We start from the raw sequence: 18864 nt of genomic DNA, 5'->3' as shown, positions 1-18864 counted from the left end.
ATGAGACCTGACTAGAGCTGTACAAAACTGAGGAGGCCGCTGGCCTCCAAAGCAAGAGCCACACATAAGAGAAGCTGCTGGCCATGAGGGGGGGGGGGGGGAGTAGGCAGGCTTGTCCTCCCTTGCCAAACTCTCCTGAACGAACCCAAGACATTCTTTTTGGTTTATCTCTCTGCCCTGCAAATATGGACATCACAATAGTCAGGCTGGGACAGGACGCATGCAGCATTGGAGGACCAGCAAACAGAACCATGAGGTATAATCTTTAAAAAAAAAAAAAAAAAAACCACACAGACAGAAGAGGCTGCTGGGTCGATCAGCCCAGGCTTAAATTATGCTTGCTGGTCCACCCACCAGCCTCCTCTCCTCTCTCTGATCCAGAGGCGGAGCACCTCCATGATTGTGGCCTTCCCCTCTTAGCTGGGGGATTGGGAGCAGCTCCAAATAGGCATAACTTTCAAAATCTTCAAATAGGGATCTTTTGTAAGAAATAAGGTAGAAACTAGAAATCAAGAAACAGGAGAGTGAGGTTTCTTTTTTAATCCATTTATAAACCATAGCATTAATTCTTGAATTTTGTTTTTGACAGTGTTTTGGGTTAAGCATGTTTTGTTCTCTCTGTCTCCTGAATGAAATAATTTTTATTCTCTTTATAAGAAAAAGACAAAACTGATAGATGATATAAGGAGGGGCTGATATAGCAAAATGAGACAGATGGAAAAATGAGTTTTTCTATACCTTGTAATCTCTCTTTGTTACAAATTTCATTCATATAAACCAGAAGTTTTGTTTATATTCATCTTTCTGCCTAAAAATTATAAAGAAAACATTCAGTATCCAAAATATGTTCAAGTCTTTGTTTTATGTTTTATTGTTTGTTTATTTGTAAACTGCTGTGGGCCTCAGTATTAGCGGTCTATAAATGTGTAAATAACCGTGATTTTCTTGTCTAATATTACAGGGAAGCTGACAGGAATGAATGAGAGTTTTGCTACAATCACTGTTGCTCCTCAAAATTCTACACCCCAAATACTTATTCAGAAGATGGTAAATGTGGCAAATCTTGGTGTAGTTCCTTCTGGTCAAGACAATATACACAGGTAAACATATCTCTGTAAAAATTTGAATCTGCTTGTGACTCAATATAAAAACTGTATCCTGCCAAAGGAACAAAAGAGCTGTCATCTTCATTTCAATGATGTGCTTAGCATTCCAGGAATCCTAAAGCTGTACATTCAACATAATCAGCCACAGTTAGATTAGAGCAACATGGATACAAATATACAGGTTTAAGTGTTAAGAGTTTTGTGGCACAATGGAATTAGTTTTGTTAAGAGAATGCCTTCTAAAGAAAAAAAAAGAAGCCAGGGAAGTTTCCTCTCTGGAACAGCAGTAAAACAGCATTTTTATTAGCAAGGTAAAACCTAGCTGTAAACAACCAGCAACTCAACTCACACAAAAACAGGAAGCAAGTAATTAAGCAATAGACATCAAAACAGATCAGTACTACCTAACTCAAAAACAGTCCAGCGCAGTGACATGAAATGTGTTTCCAATACTCTTATTGTCACGTGCTATGGTTATCTTTAATGAATCCAAATCCTTGCACACCAAATTGATTCTTCTTCTTTTGAAGTGATTTGGTCAAGGCATCAGTGGTCATTTCTTCTGTTTGGGACATGACATAGCATAGCATAGTTGAAAAAATCACAATTTCATATCATTTATTTATTTAGATTTTTATATTCTGTTTTTCGCACTTCTTTCAGCGCTTCAACACATATTACATTCAGGGTACTGTACGTATTTCCCTATTCTCAGAGGGCTTACAATCTAAGTTTGTACCTGAGGCAATGGAGGGTAAAGTGACCTGCCCAAGGTCACAAGGAGCAGCAGTGGGATTTGAACCCTGGTCTCCTGGTTCATAGCCCACTGCTCTAAACACTAGGCTGTGCCTCCACTCCATCTCTTATGAATAAATATGTTAAGATCAATGTCTTCTATTCACTGATGATGTACTCTGCCAATTTCATGGTGGATTGACTGTCAATGTTATGTCAACTGGGTTTTTCCAATACTTACTAAATCCAATTTTTCCAGAATTTAACCACTTTCCTCCTTTGAAAGTTTTGCATAGAGTGAAGCATTCAGTTTCACAACTAGATAAGCATACCATCTGTTGTGTAACAGCTTTCCAGCTAATTACTGCTTACAATAGCTTCTATACATAACCTCCAATGGATCTTTCATCATGAGCCCAAAAATTTCAACTTGTATCTGAATAATCAGTTCTTTCTCCAGAAGCTTAGTTGCACAAAATATCTTTTGTTCCTGAAGATATTTGTGAATATGTTTAGCCATCTTCTAGTGTTCAGTCATATAGAAGTATTGAAACAGCTCAAAGAATTTAAAAACCTGACTTTTCAAGCAAGCATTTTACAAAGAGAGCGATGAATAGTGGAATATGAAATCTGGCAGCAGAACATCAGAACGCAGCACCTTGTTGCTCAATAAGCATGTTTTATTAAAACAAATCATACATTCCGATAGTTATATATGCAATTAAAACTGTGAAACGTAGAAAAAGGACAAGATCTCTAACTTTTTGCAATAGTCTTTATTACAAAAACTGTTACTGGATCTTAGTGGCACTTCCTATAGATAGTATTAACTTATACATTTTCCAAAGATGTATATATGTGCCTCACTGTTAACTGTTGTGATGGTATACAAAAGATTTTAAATAAATAAATAATGAACTGCAAATGTACTATCTAGTCTTGTTGCTTGTGTAAGATAGATCAAATGTCCAGTAAGTCTCTGGCGTAAAACCTTTAGGTGATCTCTTCCTTGTGGATCTTCATTTTCTTTATGGTTTAGGCCTGATGGGTGTTGATATCAGCTTTATGGTCCCCTCATACCAAAAATCTATAGGATTTCTTCAATATAGGGCCTGATTTTTAAAAGCCAGCCGGATATCTAAGTTTATTCAGCTAACTAAGCCAGGATATTCAGCGGCGCAACCACACCACTGAATATACTCTGATAAGTTTAAAATTAACAGATAAGTTTACAATTAGCCCAATAAGTTTATCTAGCTGATTTTACACATATATGCTTGATAGCAGGTCTAACTTATCTGGATAATTTAGCTGGATAATTCCAAATGTCAGCATTTATCCAGCTAAGTTAACCAGATAAGTTGCTGTTCCTTGTTATGCCCCCTTTCCACCCACCACTTAGCGGGCTAACTACTTAGCCCGATAAACAGTTTTCTAGCTAAGTGGCAGCTGCCAAATGAGGCTTGATATTCAGACATCACCACTTAGCCGGATAAGTCCCTACTTATCTGGCTAAGTGGCGCTGAATATCAACCTCCTAGTTCTGAATGACTGGCAATTGTTTTTGTCTGCATTTCACTTTGTCAGTGTCTAAGATTTTACTTGGCTCTCCTAAATGTTCTGTTTAATGTTGTTCTCTAGAAAAGCCTTACTCCTTGTGGAAATTTGCCACTTGTTTTTACTAGCATGTCATCTTCATAAATCTTCATAAATCCTTATATAAATTCATAAATCCTTATATAAATTCATTAATCTGATTCTGTTTGATAACCCTTGTTGCATAGTATTTGGTCTAAGGTCATATACAATCTGATTGTGTTAATCCATATATTGCCTTTTTGAGCTTGTAAACTTTTCTTTTCATGAGTCCCTGGAGCTTACTGCATATAGACTACTACTTGTAGTTCTCTGTGAAGATACATTTTTTCATATCAAATTGTATAATTAAATTTTCTACATTTGCTAATATTGATAATAATCTAAGAGTTGTCATTATAATTACTGGTAAATATGCCTCTTTATAGTCTGTTCCAGAGGTGGCCACCTCTGGTCCTCAGGAGCCATAAACAGATTGAGTTTCAAAGATACCCACAATGAATACGCATGAAATAGATTTACATGCATGGATTCCATTATTTTTTTTCTTTTTTATGTTTTGTTTATTGCATTTCAAATTTAAATACGAAATATCTTGAAAAAATATTCCAGCTATTGCAATTATGAAACAGTTTAAAAGGAAATATAATACAATATAGATCAGTGGCAGAATGCTGCAAGGAATACCATATGGGGAGAAGTTACATAATGGAAACAAAATCCAAAAGATAAGTCATTCCTTCACTGTAAGACCACTTACATTATATTCAAGCAGTTACTATAACAATCAGTACATTTATTATGTAAAAACCTTTCCAGATGAGGCAAGATCATGAAAAATCTAACAAGATTCTTGCTACTTGACAAAAAAAACACAGTTGCAGGGAAACCCCAACTGAAAGGTAGCCCCTAAGGCCAAAGTCCTCTGTTTTAAGGTCAGAAAATGTTTCTCTGAACTTGGTCTCCTTAAGTACGTCAAGAGAGATGAAAATCTTTTGTCTCAAAAAAAGAAAACATTCTTAAATGAAAAAAATAAGCTGTAAGGTCCATTGACTAATCACTTTCTTGAGCATTTACAACTAATAGGGTAGCCCTATTTTGAATAGGTATCTCAGAATTATTAAGAAAAGCAGTTAAATCAGAAGAATCTTGAACATTATTATCAGTCAAATTTGCTGAAGCCATCTGCACTTTAGCAATACGAAGGTAATGCTTTAACAACACTTAGTATTACCTCCTTGGATACCCTGAGGAAGTCTAAATAAGTTTCTCAGTCTCTCCAAAGGGGGCATTAAAGAACAACTCAGAAAATTCAAAAAACACAAATTAAATAGTCTTAAATGATTACCAAATTTCAGTTTTCCTAGGAAGCAACTGTTCTCTGAAAAATAGTGGAAACTTTGAGTTTTAAGAGATTCCAGTGGTTCTCATGTTCAGAAAATTGGAGTGTGTTCATTAACCTGAACTAAGGTATTACCCAAAGATCACAAAACAGAAATTAATCTATGAGGATAATGCTGACTAAGTTAGTGATTGAGGTCCAAAGGGCACCCAAATTAATAATGGCTGGTTTAGATGGCAAAAATTCTCTCAGGGTAGAAGTTAATATAGGATCCACCCCTCGGGACCTCCCATCCAAAGAAAGAGAAAATGGGCTAGTCATGGGCCTAAGGTCCTAATTCCCAGGTCCTGACATATCACCACTTGGAGCCAAAATTGGTATAGGGCCTTCATTGCTCAGGAAGACCACGGCCACCTGATGAACATAGCTTGCAGCTCCAAGTTCCTCTGGACCCAAAACTTGACTAGAGAAATGAAAGTCAATTGAGTAGCGGAAGAGGAGGGTTACCTGTAACATGGTTGGTACTGGTTTCAAGGATCTTTTCCTCTTCTTGCCCCATTGAATTGTTTCCAATAATACCAGGGAGAAAAATTGCACTGAAAAAATAGACAAAAGGAACACCCATTTGGTGGTCACCGTTCCTTGACACAGTTTAATCCCTCCCTGACACCAAGACATGCAGTCAGGGGTTAGTGCTTCAGCAGGGCAGGTTTCCAAGTGTTCACCACAGTTTAATTCCCTCCCTCATTGTGAGAACGCAGTCAGGAGGCAACACTTCAGAGGGCAGATCCCCAAATGCAGCACACTGATGACCGGGCTTCTCATGGACTCTCCCAGCACTGATTCTGTTGTATGCCAAATATCTTATTCATATTCATCATGGACATGCTGAAAAAATAGGCATATTTTTGTGGCTCTTGAGGATTGGAGTTGGCCAACTCTAGTCTATTCCATATCTATGCCATAACTTTATGATCTTAATCTGAAATCATCTTGTTGTGATAATTCATTATTGCCAGTTTTTTAGATTTTGTTTTATAATCTAATTTCTATTTTAATTTTATAAACCGTCATGATTGTAAATCAGAATGACGGTATATAAAAGTTTTAAATAAATAAAAAATAAATCCTCTGATCATAACCAACCCACCACTAGTCATGCTTTATATCACTGTACACTATCTGTAGGGCTTAACTTTAACTTAAATACCCATTTTGATTTAATAACTTTCATGTTCTCTGCACTAGATTCAAGTTTTCATCCTGTTGTGAGATGAAAGTTCTACAGCACTAGCATACACTCACTTATCACGTTGGTCAGTCTTCATCTCATGAAAGAACCAATAGGCATTGAAAATGCAATGATCTGTCTCTGCCTTTAAGAGACAGGGACTTTAACTTTTTTGTGTCTTCAGCAACCATTCCAAACAAGTATTTATGATGTACTAAGCGTGAGTTCTAGTGTATTATTTATATAATATATTTTATTGTATTTGGTTGATGTAAACTTCCTTGGGTTGAATTTTTTCAAGGCAGGTGGTATAAAAGTATAACATAACATTATTTATTTATTTATTTATTTAAAGGCTTTTATATACCGGAGTTCATGCACTTGTGCATACCACTTCGGTTTACACAGAACAAGGAACAGAAAATTACATCAAACAGATTGAACAATTAAACAAATATACAATTACATCCAACAATTGGGTATAAATAACATGGCTAACTTAGTAGGAACTTAGAGTTTGAGGTAAAGGAGAGAAATAGTACCAAGTGGTAACAGAACAATGTTAATGGCTAAAATAATAATATAAATAGTAAATACAAATTCTTATAATAAATAAAGGTGTTACAGATTACAGATTTACAGTCTTCATGAAGCACACTGTTGCAAGAAAGATTTCGCCTTTAGTTTAGATACTAGTCTATTGTGGGGAGGGGAAGGCACACAACTTGTGCATTGAATTATATATTTCCTGCTTGTCTGGTTGTTTCTGTTCTTATTCTAATAATATTTCACCATGCATTTTTGCCATAGATGGTAGACATACATGTGATGACTGTCTTATTAACTTTTAATTTTTTGTTATTTATATTCTGCTTTTTGCACTTAAGGCAGGATTACATTCAGGTAGTGTAGGTTATTCCTATTACTAGAGGGCTTACAATTTAAGGCCCTTATTTACTAATGCTTTTCTCCCATTCTCTGTCTATGGGAAATATCCTTAGTAAATAGGGCTCTAAGAGCTAGATTCATAATTTTGCTATAAAGTTTGCGAGAATTGCACCCACGATTTAAAAAAAAAAAAAAAAGGGAGGGGGGATATGGTTAGGGTAATTTTCCAAATACTGCATTGCATAGCTATTTTAGCTCGTGTATTAAATTTATCACACCCGAGATATTTTCACATCACAAGCTGAGAAGTACCCAAACAAGCTTTTATCGCATTTTGGGCTGCTGCTGGCTAGAGCGAGAGAGAAACTCTTTAAGGCTTTCATATAAGTAAACTATTTATACCACTGTAAGAGAGGCAACTAGTAACTCGGGTGAGGTTTTGGTGGTGGCCTAGGTTTTGGGGCAATTTTACATACACAGAGGTACAAACAGCACAGTAGACATTAGTAAAGATTTTATGTGATTTCAATCGATGACAGGTACACAAAGATGAGATTTGTACATTGTACTCTTGACCTAGCTTGATAGCAACTAGGTAAACAGTGCATCAAGCTAAGTCAAGAGTACATTGTACAGATCTCATCTTTATACCTGTCATCGCTCCAAATCACATAAAATCTTTACTGATGTCTACTGTGCTGTTTGTGCCTCTGAAACCTAAGCCACCACCAAAACCTCACCCCGAGTTCAGTTTTGCTCTTTGATTATTTTTTCTTTGATCCCCCATCATTGCTTGAAAAATGTTTCATTCCTTTTATATTTTGAGAATTTTTATTTCCATTGGGTACAAAATAACAATCCCTTGCCAAATGTCCAAATTTCTTGCAGTGATAGCATTTTATTTTCTATAAATTTTCTAAGCTTTGTTTGCACTATATGCTAATTCATGTCTTGAAAATCCTTTTTCTGGCAGCATTCTTATAGAAGTGCATGATAGACTTTTTATGAAATCTGCTCAGATATGTTGCACACATCAAAAATTCTAGCCACTCCATGGTATGCTCAAAGGAGTCCTTGAATTGCTATAGTGATGCAACTTCTGCCACCCAAATAGATCTCCTAGGGTTTGGTAGTTGTTTAATAATGGTTAGCAGCAGACTTTTCTCTTTCTCACACTTGAAAGTATTTATCTCACACTTAAGATTCATGGTTTTTTCTCAAGGATATAGAAACACAGAAACATGAAAGCAGAAAAAGACCGTATGGCCTATCTAGTCTGCTCATCCGCCCAACTAATTTAGCTAATAATATGTATTCTCTTTACCTGTTCAGAACATTACCAGATACCTATTTTACTGTAGTTTGGTTAATAAGTAACTTTTCTGTGACAAGCTTAATGTCAAAGACAATTATTGTACATGGCATTCTGCTCAGTTTCTTACAGGTACTTTTTACTTCCTATGTAATTGTTAATTATCTTAAATCTATAGGGGGATATTTGCTGAAATTCAGCATGTCAATATAAATTGAAGCATTTTCAGACATTTTTAATTAGTTTCACTTTCAATTTATTCACAGAAAATCTTTTCAGTGCAGGCTGCTGTTTAACAAATAATCTCTGCAACTTTATTATCCAGTTTCTCTTACTTTCTTTGTTTGACTTTTTTGGGGGGAGGGAAGGAGTTTACTGTACTCCAGCTGTAGGATATCTTTCAGTTCTGACTTTTTCTTTTGCATTGCCTGGGCCCATAACCCATTTTTGTTAGAGAGTTTTGGCACAACAGTTTGTTTTCATTAGAGAATGCCTTGTAAAGAAACAAACAATCCAGATAGATTAGTAAGAGTAGTAAAACAGTATTTTGTTTATTAACAAGGTAAAATGTAGCTGTAAGCAACCAGCAACTCAACTCACACAGAAAAGGAAGTAAATAGAGTGGTACAGAAGCCCAGGTAACTCAAAATGGTCTAGTACTAGCTAACTCAATATGCGCAGTGATATGAAATCCATTTCCAACATTTCAATGAATTTCCAACAGTTCAGACACTTATGGGTGCTGCAGCAACCCCTGAGGGTGCATATTTAAATTATACCTGAGCCAAAAACCGTTTTACTTTACCCACACTATAAAAATTAGTACAACTTCCTTGTACATACTAGGAATGTACCAACCAATCCAACACCAGTGATCATTTCCTAACTCTATTAGGGATTATATACCTCCTAATGTATATTTTTCTGCAGGTTTTAAACTGAATGGATTTTGTTGATCAGTGTGCAGCCTTAAGAATTGTATAATGGCATTAACAAAATATCTTAATGTGTACAGCTGCCAATCAGTCTCTGCAGGTTGCTCTATACTGGAAGTGTTAATAAAATAAAATCTGTAACACTGAGAATAAAAGCTGAAACAAGGACTGCTTTTATGCAAATTTCTACCCAATCAAAAGAATGGAAAATAGCACCTTAGATTGCTATCCAGTACTCTGACACAGCAAGCATTTGAAGCTTATATTATATGGAAATGTGGTTGCTCTCTGATGAAAGCTATAAAGAAACGAATAGGCTAGAAGCCTTGTTAAAATTATGCAATACCATTTGTGCTATACTGATGGTGCAAAAAGTTGTTAAGTTATGGTTTTTGGGACGGCTTTAATTCTAAATTACGTAGTCTTCTTAGGTTCAGGCTCATGTTTGTACAAAAAATTTCAGTTTTATTTATAGTGATGAGTTTAATACAGAAAAATAAACTGGAAAAATGCTGAAGGGTTTGGAAAATGAGCTTTCATGCAAAAAAGTGTAAAATCATGCATTTGGAACACACAAATCCATTAACCACATCAATTAGAAATACAAGAACTGGAAACAGTAAAAAAAAAAGATCTGTGAGTAATCATCTCCAATGGCTCAAGGTAGCTAATCAATATAATAACACCACTGGAAGAACTAACAGTATGCTTGTGTATAAATAGAGGTATTTATCTGCAGGATAAAGGAGGTAATATTACCTCATGCAAGTCACTTGTAAGGACCCATTTTGAGTATTGTGTTTAGTTCTGGAGCCCATACTTTTGTAAGGCATTGACAGAATGGAAAAGTTTTGAAAAGGGCTACTAATTTGACATAAGACCAGCAACACCAACTCCACAAAGACATCTACTAATTTGACATAAGACCAGCAACACCAACTCCACAAAGACATTCTTAAAATGTTCAAAATGTACTCACTGGAGAAAAACAGAGTTGGGAGGAAATGATAGAAACTTTCAAATAATATTAGGCCAGGTTTAATAATGTATGGGACGGTGAAATTTTACATAGAAAAGGAATCTCAAGGGCAAAGATCCATAATATGAAGTTGCAGTTAGGAGCATGAGAAAATACTATTTGGCCAAGAAGGTGGTGAATGCCTGGAATTGCTTTCCAGCAAGGCAGCTTTAACTGTGACACAGTTTAAATATGCAGAGCACAGTGGTGAAGGCAGGTAACAGGTGGAAGAAATGAAAGAAGGAGCTTGATTGCTCAGGCATATAACATTTGGAAGGCCAATAGTACAAAGAGTGAAAGTATAACTGCATTATGCTGATTGAATCCTAACAGCAGCAGTAGGAGCTGCATTAAACTGTCATGGTTAAACCCTAACTAACCTGTGGTAACCTTCACAAAATAACATTTACAACCTTGACAGCACTGGTACAACTGCATTAGGCTTCCAAGAAGGCTGGGGTAATTTACAAGGAGTGACAATGGTTAAAACTCAAACATTAATGAGCATGGGAAGGACAACAGCCTCAATAGTGTTTTTTATGGATGTTAGAAATCTTAATGATAAGAAGTGGAAGAGAGCGTGGATATTGAAATAATTGTGGAACTGTAAGAATCAAAGAGGAAAATGGTAAAGCCTAGAATAGCCTTCCAGCAGTGGTGGTAGGAGGCCAATATTTGTAATGGAATCTACACATGGTTGGGTCAGATATGGAAAGCAGTGTTAGGCACAGGTTGAGAAATCAAATAAACTTAGTGATACAGCAGGTCATGGGATAGCTGGATTGGTATCAAAAAAGCCACAACTCTCTAGAAACTGACCAAGTTGGTACCAGTAGGTTGGTGGTAGCCAGATGCTACCAGCAAGGTGATAGAGAAAACAAGGGATAGATAAAGAAAGTATGAGTAGTCAGGCTAGTATCAGCAGGCTATAGCTTCATAGAAACCAACCATTTCAGTACTGGTAGGTATTAATATCTGGGTAGAGTCCAGCGAAGCATTGAGGACCTACATAGTCAAATGTTCAGGCAGCAGCCTCACTGGTTTTTGATGGTTGCTTAGATTGTAAGCTTGGTAGTGAGATTGGAAAGTAGACTAATGTGTGTTGCCTAACGGGCCGATTCAGTAAAAACGTGGGAGAGCGGACAAATGCCCGTTCTCCCGGCGCGCGCACCTGCCACTCGCCGGTGCGCGCAATTCAGTATGTAAATTAGGTGGTGCAGTAGAAATGGGCAAAAGGAGGCGCATGGGACACTAGCACGTCCCTAGCACCTCCTTTTGACCAGATCCACTTAAAGGGAGCCACCAGAGCCTTCTGCCATAACATAGGTATGACAGTTAATTTTAAAAGTCACTGGAATACTGCTCCATTGTAACAGGTCCATGGTGTGTCTGCCTCCTCTCTGTCTTTGTTTTCAAATTTGGAAGCGAAATTGATGGAGTTTTCAATGCTTTTTGACCATATGAGTCCTCTCCAAATATGTACTGTCTGCACTGTGGAGACTTGTGTGCTACACAACTATTTTGTTAATGTAGATGTGCCTTGGTCTTGGAAAGCTTGGGAAACACTGGCTTATACAAAGTCTGACAGCACTAACATTCATCATTTTCTCAGTTCTCGTCAGGAAGAAGTTAGTTTTCTATTCAAGTCAGTACAGTAGGCCTTGTTGTCCAGGCTGGAGATGTTAATAGAGCAGAGGCAGGTAAGGAAGAGACAGCCAGTTATGCTGAGCTTCTGTGGCTAGGAAGGTTGCCATTATTCATATCAATGTCCATAGCAATGCCATAGCAAAAATATAAGCACCAAGGATCAGCGACTATCTTTGAAGCACTCCTGTGATCATGCCCATGATTTCATGCTGTCTTTATCAATGTTCATGTCAATAAAATACCACTATGAAGAGTGACATAAAAATTCAGTATCTCTCTGAATAATGCTACTGTATGTCTGTAAGCGTAGGCATCTATTTCTTTGCCAGAATTATGCCATTGAAATTAATGCCTGTGGTGGTGATATGTTCAAACCTGTCAACATGCAGTTCAGTGTATCCAGACCATACTAACATTTGAAAACTCTGACTTTCTTACCAGGTATTTTTGTTTTGTTTACTGTGAATGCATACAACAATAATTATGATCAAACATTTCTTAAAATCCTCTAGATATGCATTTTAAAATATACAAAATGTGGGGGTCACATGATGCCGCAGCGCTAAACGGTTGCAGCTCTCCTTTGCTCCCAGCCCCGCAACTCCCAAACAGCTCTTTTTCTAAGATAATTTGCATCTACCCCTCTTCAGTATGGCTGAGAAGATAGCTTAAAAAATCCCTACCACTCATGTGGGAGGAGCAGGTCATCGGAGCAAAGCAGTCCTGCCAAATATCATCAGTGGATCAGGTGGCCTGTGCTGAGGGGATGGCATCTAATGATGATAATATGGCCGGCGCACTCCCGGCAGACATAGAAGCGGTAAGGGCCACTATTAGTCAGCTCAGTGACAAAATTCATTTGAGCCTCGACGTTAAGCTCGAGTCAGGGTTTTTTGTCATCTGATTGCCTACTCTACTGGATGTCCCCTTTAAGGGGGCATAGGGTGAAGCTTGATTGGGCCCATAGGGCCTTGGCGCCTCCACCTAATGCGGTGATCATCCGGGTACATAATTACCAGGATAAATGTCTCCTCGACAAAAGCAGAAAGTTCAAAGAAATCTAGTTCAAAGAGCACCACATCTTCATTTTCCAGGATTATTCAGCTGAGGTACAAAGGTGCAGGTTCGCATTTGCGGATGTGAAAAAGGAGTTTCACAATCTGGGCTCGAGCTATGCTATGCTATACCCAGCACGTCTACGGGTGATACACAGAGGCAAATCAGAGATCTGCAAGTTGGTGCAGCTGGGACATGAGCTGCTCCAGAAGTTGCGGAGAGCTGCTACAACTATCTCGGACGGCGCCTCTTGAAGATCTAAGTGGCCTTATCTCTTTTTTTCTTCTCTTTTCTGAGATGTTTTTCTCTTGTGCTCCCATTTATGGTGGGGTGGTATGGCTTGGTTAAGATCTGTACCTGGAATATGAGCTGTCACAGATGGTTATTTGATATATTGGGTTGTTGTGGTTGAGGGTAGGAGTTGCTGTTCTATTTTGGGGTGTTCTTTCCTTGCCCATTCTTGTTCAGGTATGCACTGCTTACAAGTTCTGCTACATAGTGGCCCCGGTCCCTCCTCAGGCACAGTTACGCTTCACTAGAGTGTTTCATTTCTGCGGAGGTGTCTTGTCTGTTATTCCTGGAGGACATCATGCCACTCGCTTCACTGCACTGATGACATCAGAGAAAATCTCCAAGTTGGACATTTTCTTATGGACATGAGGGATTCGTTCTTCATCATTCTGGTAGTGATAATTATTGGGGTAGGACAGTTCTTATACAAGAGGATATGGGTGGTTGCTTTTCTAGAGTTGTTCTTTGTAAAAGAGGGCCGGTCTCAGGTGTTCCCCCACTTGTCCTGGCTTTTCCTGATGGGGAGGGTGGGAGTTTATATGGGTCATCCTGTTGGCCACCTTTTTTAGGCATAGGGATGTTATGGTTTGTAAGTAAGGGAGGGGATGTGAGTTGGGAGTTAAGGGAAGGGGGATCTTTGAAGTTAGTTGAGATTGGTCGGATTTATATAAAATGAGGGTCAGGCATACACAATGGCTCTTTTTCTCATATTATGGCTAATTTCTCCCTTAAATTTTTCTCTCTTAATGTCCAGGGTATTGGGTCTCTTGTTAAACGTCGGCGAACTTTGGACTATTTTAAGAAGGGGGCTCAGGTATTTCTTCAGAAAACACATCTGACTGATATTGAGCTTGATAAGCTTGCTCAGGACTGGGTGGGGCACGTACAATATGTTTCTTATAGCTCTAAAAGCCAGGGGGGGTGCATTCTGATTCATAAAGCAGTGCCCCTCATTATACATAAGGTCCATAAGGATCCAGAGAGCTTTTTATCTTTATGGAGTGCTCCCTCAACGGGGAGTGCTTTGTTTTAGCAAATGTATATGGTCCCAATGTGGGCCAGAAGGGCTTTTATTTACAGCTGCAGGGTCTGCTCGAAGCCTTCTCTCCACACCCTCTCCTAGTAGGGGGTGATTGGAATGTTAGCTTAGAGTCCATGATGGATAGATCCTCAGGGGGCCAAGTGGGAGGCTTAGCAGATTCCCTGAAGGGCATGATATCGCATTTGAGCCTGGTGGACATTTGGAGGGAACAAAATCCTACTGGTCGGAACTATACTTGTTACTCACCTTGGTTTTCTTCCTATAGCCGGATTGACTTTTTTCTTTGCTCTCACTTGTTCTTTCTCGGTGGGTTTGACTGATATTGGATCTACAGTTATCTCTGACCACAGTCCCATTCTGTTAACGGTTTGTTTCTTGGGTAATTCGACAGTGGGTGGCTTTATATGTCTCTGTTACGTTTGAAGCCTTTCTGTGCAATGATTCAGGATACTGTTAAAGAATTCTTTGAGATCCATGATTCTAGTGAGTATTCCCCTATCTTGCTATGGGAGATTCTGAAAATTGTCCTGTGCGGGCGGGTTATTAGCTTCGCTTCGCATCACAAAAAGGACAGGGCCCGACATGAGCACTCTCTGGAACTTCAGATTGGGCAGTTGGAGAAAGCGCATAAATACACTGGATCCTATCGTACATATAGGATACTGGAGAAGTGCAGGGCTGCTGTCCGTGAGCTGCAGCTCGAAGAGGTAGAGAGGATTTTTCATTACTCTTGTCAGAGAGCATATGAGTTTGGAAACAAGACTGGGACAATGCTTTCTCACTTGCTGCGGCATAGGTTCCAGAAGACATTAATTTCTGGCATTCGCCAGAATGATGGTAACTTGGTGTATTCTAATGAGGATACTAATGCCTGATGTAAAGAATTTTTTGCGTAATTATACTCTGTGAATGGCCCTGCTTCAGTTGCTGAAATCACGAACTATCTTGTTGCCCTGCCTCTGCCTTTCTTGACCATTCTCCAGAGAGAGAGAGGCTAGCAACCCCTATTTCATCCTTAGCGATCCAAGATGCGATCTCTCAACTTCCGGGGAGAAAAAGCCCAGACCCTGATGGTTACCCGGTTGAGTTCTACAAGAGTTTCCTGGTTGATCTGGTGGGCTCATTAAAATATGTTTTTGATTATTTGCAGACCCATCCAGATCGTACCAGCAGTCTCTCTGATGCTACCAAAGTGTTGCTGCACAAGCCTGGGAAGGACAAATTTGATCTGGAAGCTTATAGGCCTATCTCCTTATTAAATGCAGATGTTAAAATCTTGGTGAAGGTGCTGCAGTTGCGGCTTGAGCGCTGCCTGGGCTCTTTAATTGGCCCTGATCAGTCTGGCTTTACAGTGAATGATACTAGGCGCCTATTTGATGTTATGGCGTTAACCAGAAGATACAAGATTCCTGGGCTGGTAGTTAGCCTTGATGTGGAAAAGGCCTTTGATCGTCTCAGTTGGCCTTTCTTATTTGCAGTGTTGGAGAAATTTAGGTTCCCTGGGCAGTTTTGTGGATGGATTTGGGCTTTTTATAGTAGACGTAAAACTAGGATTCTTACTAATGGTCTTCTATCGGGCTTTTTCCCCATAATGAAGGGCACTCAGCAGGGATGCCCACTATCACCACTGCTTTTTGATCTAGCTATCAAACCCCTAGCAGTAAAATTGCAGAAACACTCTGATCTGCATGGTTTCCAAGTTGGTGATCGTTTGCATCTTATATCACTTTACACGGATGACGTTCTCTTGTTTCTCACAGATCCGAGGCGGGAAGGTCCGGTGGTGTTGGCAGAACTGGCAGCCTTTGTAGCAGTGGTGGGCTACAAGGTCAATTATCATAAATCAGTGGTGTTCCCCATTGGCATCTCTACGCTGGAGAGGGTCCCGACTTCTTTTGCTCTTTTCAAACGGGTGACGACCTATATAAAAAATCTGGGAATTTACCGCCTAGACGGATAGACTACTACCCCATGGCGCGGTATATAAAAACTTTAAAATAAAATAAATACATTTATGTCCCGGGGAATCTGGGTGACTTATATAGGCTAAATTATGCCCCGGTTGTTACGGCAATTAAATAGGATCTTCAGGAGTGGCAAGGGTGTTATCTTTCTTGGGGAAGGAGGATCAATGTTGTTAAAATGAACGTTTTACCTCACTTATCTTATTTGCCCTCTGTTTCTTGCAAGTGTTTTTTTCTCTTTTATTAACTCCGCTCTATTGGATTTCCTATGGAGGGGAAACCTGCACGGTCAGCCTTTGCACATTATTCAGGCCAAAAGATTGGGGGGATGGCTTTTCCTTGCCTACAGGCATATTTTTGGGAGGCTCATATATCGAGGGATTTTACCTGGCTTTATAGGGACCATGCTTCACCTTGGCTTACAATTGACATATATTTAGCCGAGGAGGTAGACCTAATGTCGCTGCTCTCACTGTCTCCTCTACTGCCTGGCGGCAGCAGGCGTATCATAATTGCCCTCTTATCGCATGTACTATCAAGACTTGGAGAGCACTTTGCAGGGAGCTAGGTATCACAGGTAAAGGGCCATGTGCATTTTCCACTCTCTGGAAGAATCCTGTCTTAATTCATTTAGTCAGGCTGTCAAGCAATGGTGGGTGGCTGATTTAAGTTGTTGTCTTTCTCTGAGCTTCATGATGAATTTGAAATTTTGGCTCTTACTCAACCTTATTATGATTTCCTGAAGCAGGAACTAGCTAGGAGGGAACAAGAGGGATAGCTTTGGGTTACCCCCACTTCCCTGGAGCTTGCTTTTACCAAGGGCTTTATGCAGCGGAAGACCAGTTCTTTCTTGTATCGAGCTATTATTAAGAAATAGATTGAAAGGGAACCTGTTCTGATGGTAGAGATGCAGTGTTGCATTGATTTGGGGATCCAAATTAGTTCAAAGGAGGGGAGCGGAATCTGGCAAAGAGGGCAGAGTTATTGGTTAGATTACTTATGTATTCTTATAGATTCGGCTGTTCTTTTCCAGATTCTCTGCCTCTTACTCTCCACTCTGCTGGCATGGCTGTGGTTAGTCTGGGTCTTATTTACATATTTGGTGGGGGGTGTCCTATCATATCTGCTTTTTGGATGCGGGTGGGGAGACTTATTGAGCAGGTAGCTTGTTGTTCTTTCTCACTGAGCCTGGGTCTCTGTCTTCTCGGGTTGTGGGGCTCTCAGAGGATTGACAAATATAAAAGATTACTGATCCAGCAAATGCTACATGCTGCTTGCTTTGTCATCACCTGGAAGTGGAAGTCTGTTCCAACCCTGGAGACTGGAGAACTAAGGTTCACTCTGTGGCATCACTAGAGAAATTGACTTTTATGTTGCGGGATAATGTACTCTACTATGATAAGATTTGGGACCCATATTGGAAATGTTTTCACTCGCTCTAAAGTCTCCTGTGTACTATAGGGATGTTATCTGTTATACTGATGAGGAATCGCCTCTGAATACAGGAAAAATACCAAGTTGAGTTAGTAGGTACAAAGTCAGCAGGGTAAAAGGAAAAATAGCTCCTAACTTTCAAGAGCCAAACCAAAATGACCATGTTCTCTATACCTTTAGCTCCCCCTTATGCCCTTAGGATAACCAATCATAGTCCGCTCACTGGAGAGACTGAAAAGGAATGCAAAGTCCCACTTAGCTATTATTAGTCCAGATGGGAAGGGACCTAGGGCCATCTAGTGGCTAACTGAAGGGTCAACCACATAGCAAACAATTGGGATCTATTGGACTTTCTAATTTATGGAAACTACTCAAAATCATGGCTTTTGTTTTATTATTATTATTATTATTATTATTATTATTAATGGCCTGCAGGTTCTGATGTTCAGTTGTAGTCAGACATGAAGACACATTTGATAGTATTAGCCGATGAGCAGGTATTAGGAGCAAAACACTTCATTCAGTCTCTATACATGTCTGTGGCATTCCCCCCTGTATTGTTTATTGTTTATCTGTCACAAGCAAGCCTGGTTTTCAGAATATCCATAACAAATATGAATGAGGCATATTTGCATGCATATTTATTGTGTATATTCTGAAAACCAGACCTGTTTGTGGCACTCCAGGACTAGACGCCTACTCCTGAATTAGATTATTGCAGTTTTTATGGTTAATCTGCCCCAAGTGAAGATGTAAAAATAGTATATCACACAAAACACAGTAGCACGTTTACTTTTTTTCACAATGTTTAGATTTATAGACTACTCTTTGTGGTATAGGCCCTAGAGTAGTTAAAGCATTAATAAAACAATACAATACAATATTAGCATAAAATACAAAACAAGTAGTCTTCATATATAACTCACCCCCAAACCCTCACTCTCATGAGAAGTGAGTGGCACTGTACACATATTTAAATATTTCAAAAATATAATTTAAAACACAATTAATTCATAGACTATTAACATTTCCCCATCTAACCCAAAGACAAACTGCAAAATACCCCAATCACTGCTTACCAAAACCCAGACTCCATTTTCACCTGTAGCTCCACAAGGGGCATCCCTCTTGGATTCACCTCTTAGGTGGTGATCTGCCAGCTGCAGTATATCAGCTTTAGTGGCAACTCCAGATGACCTCAACAACATCAGGCCTCAGGCATCATCCACATTATTATTATGCAGTAAGCAGACAGACCATTTGTCTC

At 39.1% G+C, this 18864-nt stretch overlaps 1 protein-coding gene across 1 annotated transcript in view; it reads left to right on the top strand.

Moving 5' to 3' along the window:
* Nucleotides 1-18864, top strand: part of AP3B1 (adaptor related protein complex 3 subunit beta 1) — a 1093919-nt gene that overhangs the window by 1055701 nt on the left and 19354 nt on the right. Inside the window, 1 exon segment of the mRNA XM_029575420.1 lies at nucleotides 962-1100. Within this exon segment, the coding sequence (XP_029431280.1) occupies nucleotides 962-1100 (139 nt within the window).

Source organism: Rhinatrema bivittatum, chromosome 1 (assembly GCF_901001135.1).
Source record: "Rhinatrema bivittatum chromosome 1, aRhiBiv1.1, whole genome shotgun sequence".
Classification (NCBI taxonomy): Eukaryota; Metazoa; Chordata; class Amphibia; order Gymnophiona; family Rhinatrematidae; genus Rhinatrema; species Rhinatrema bivittatum.
This window is presented reverse-complemented; position numbering and strand designations above follow the sequence as displayed.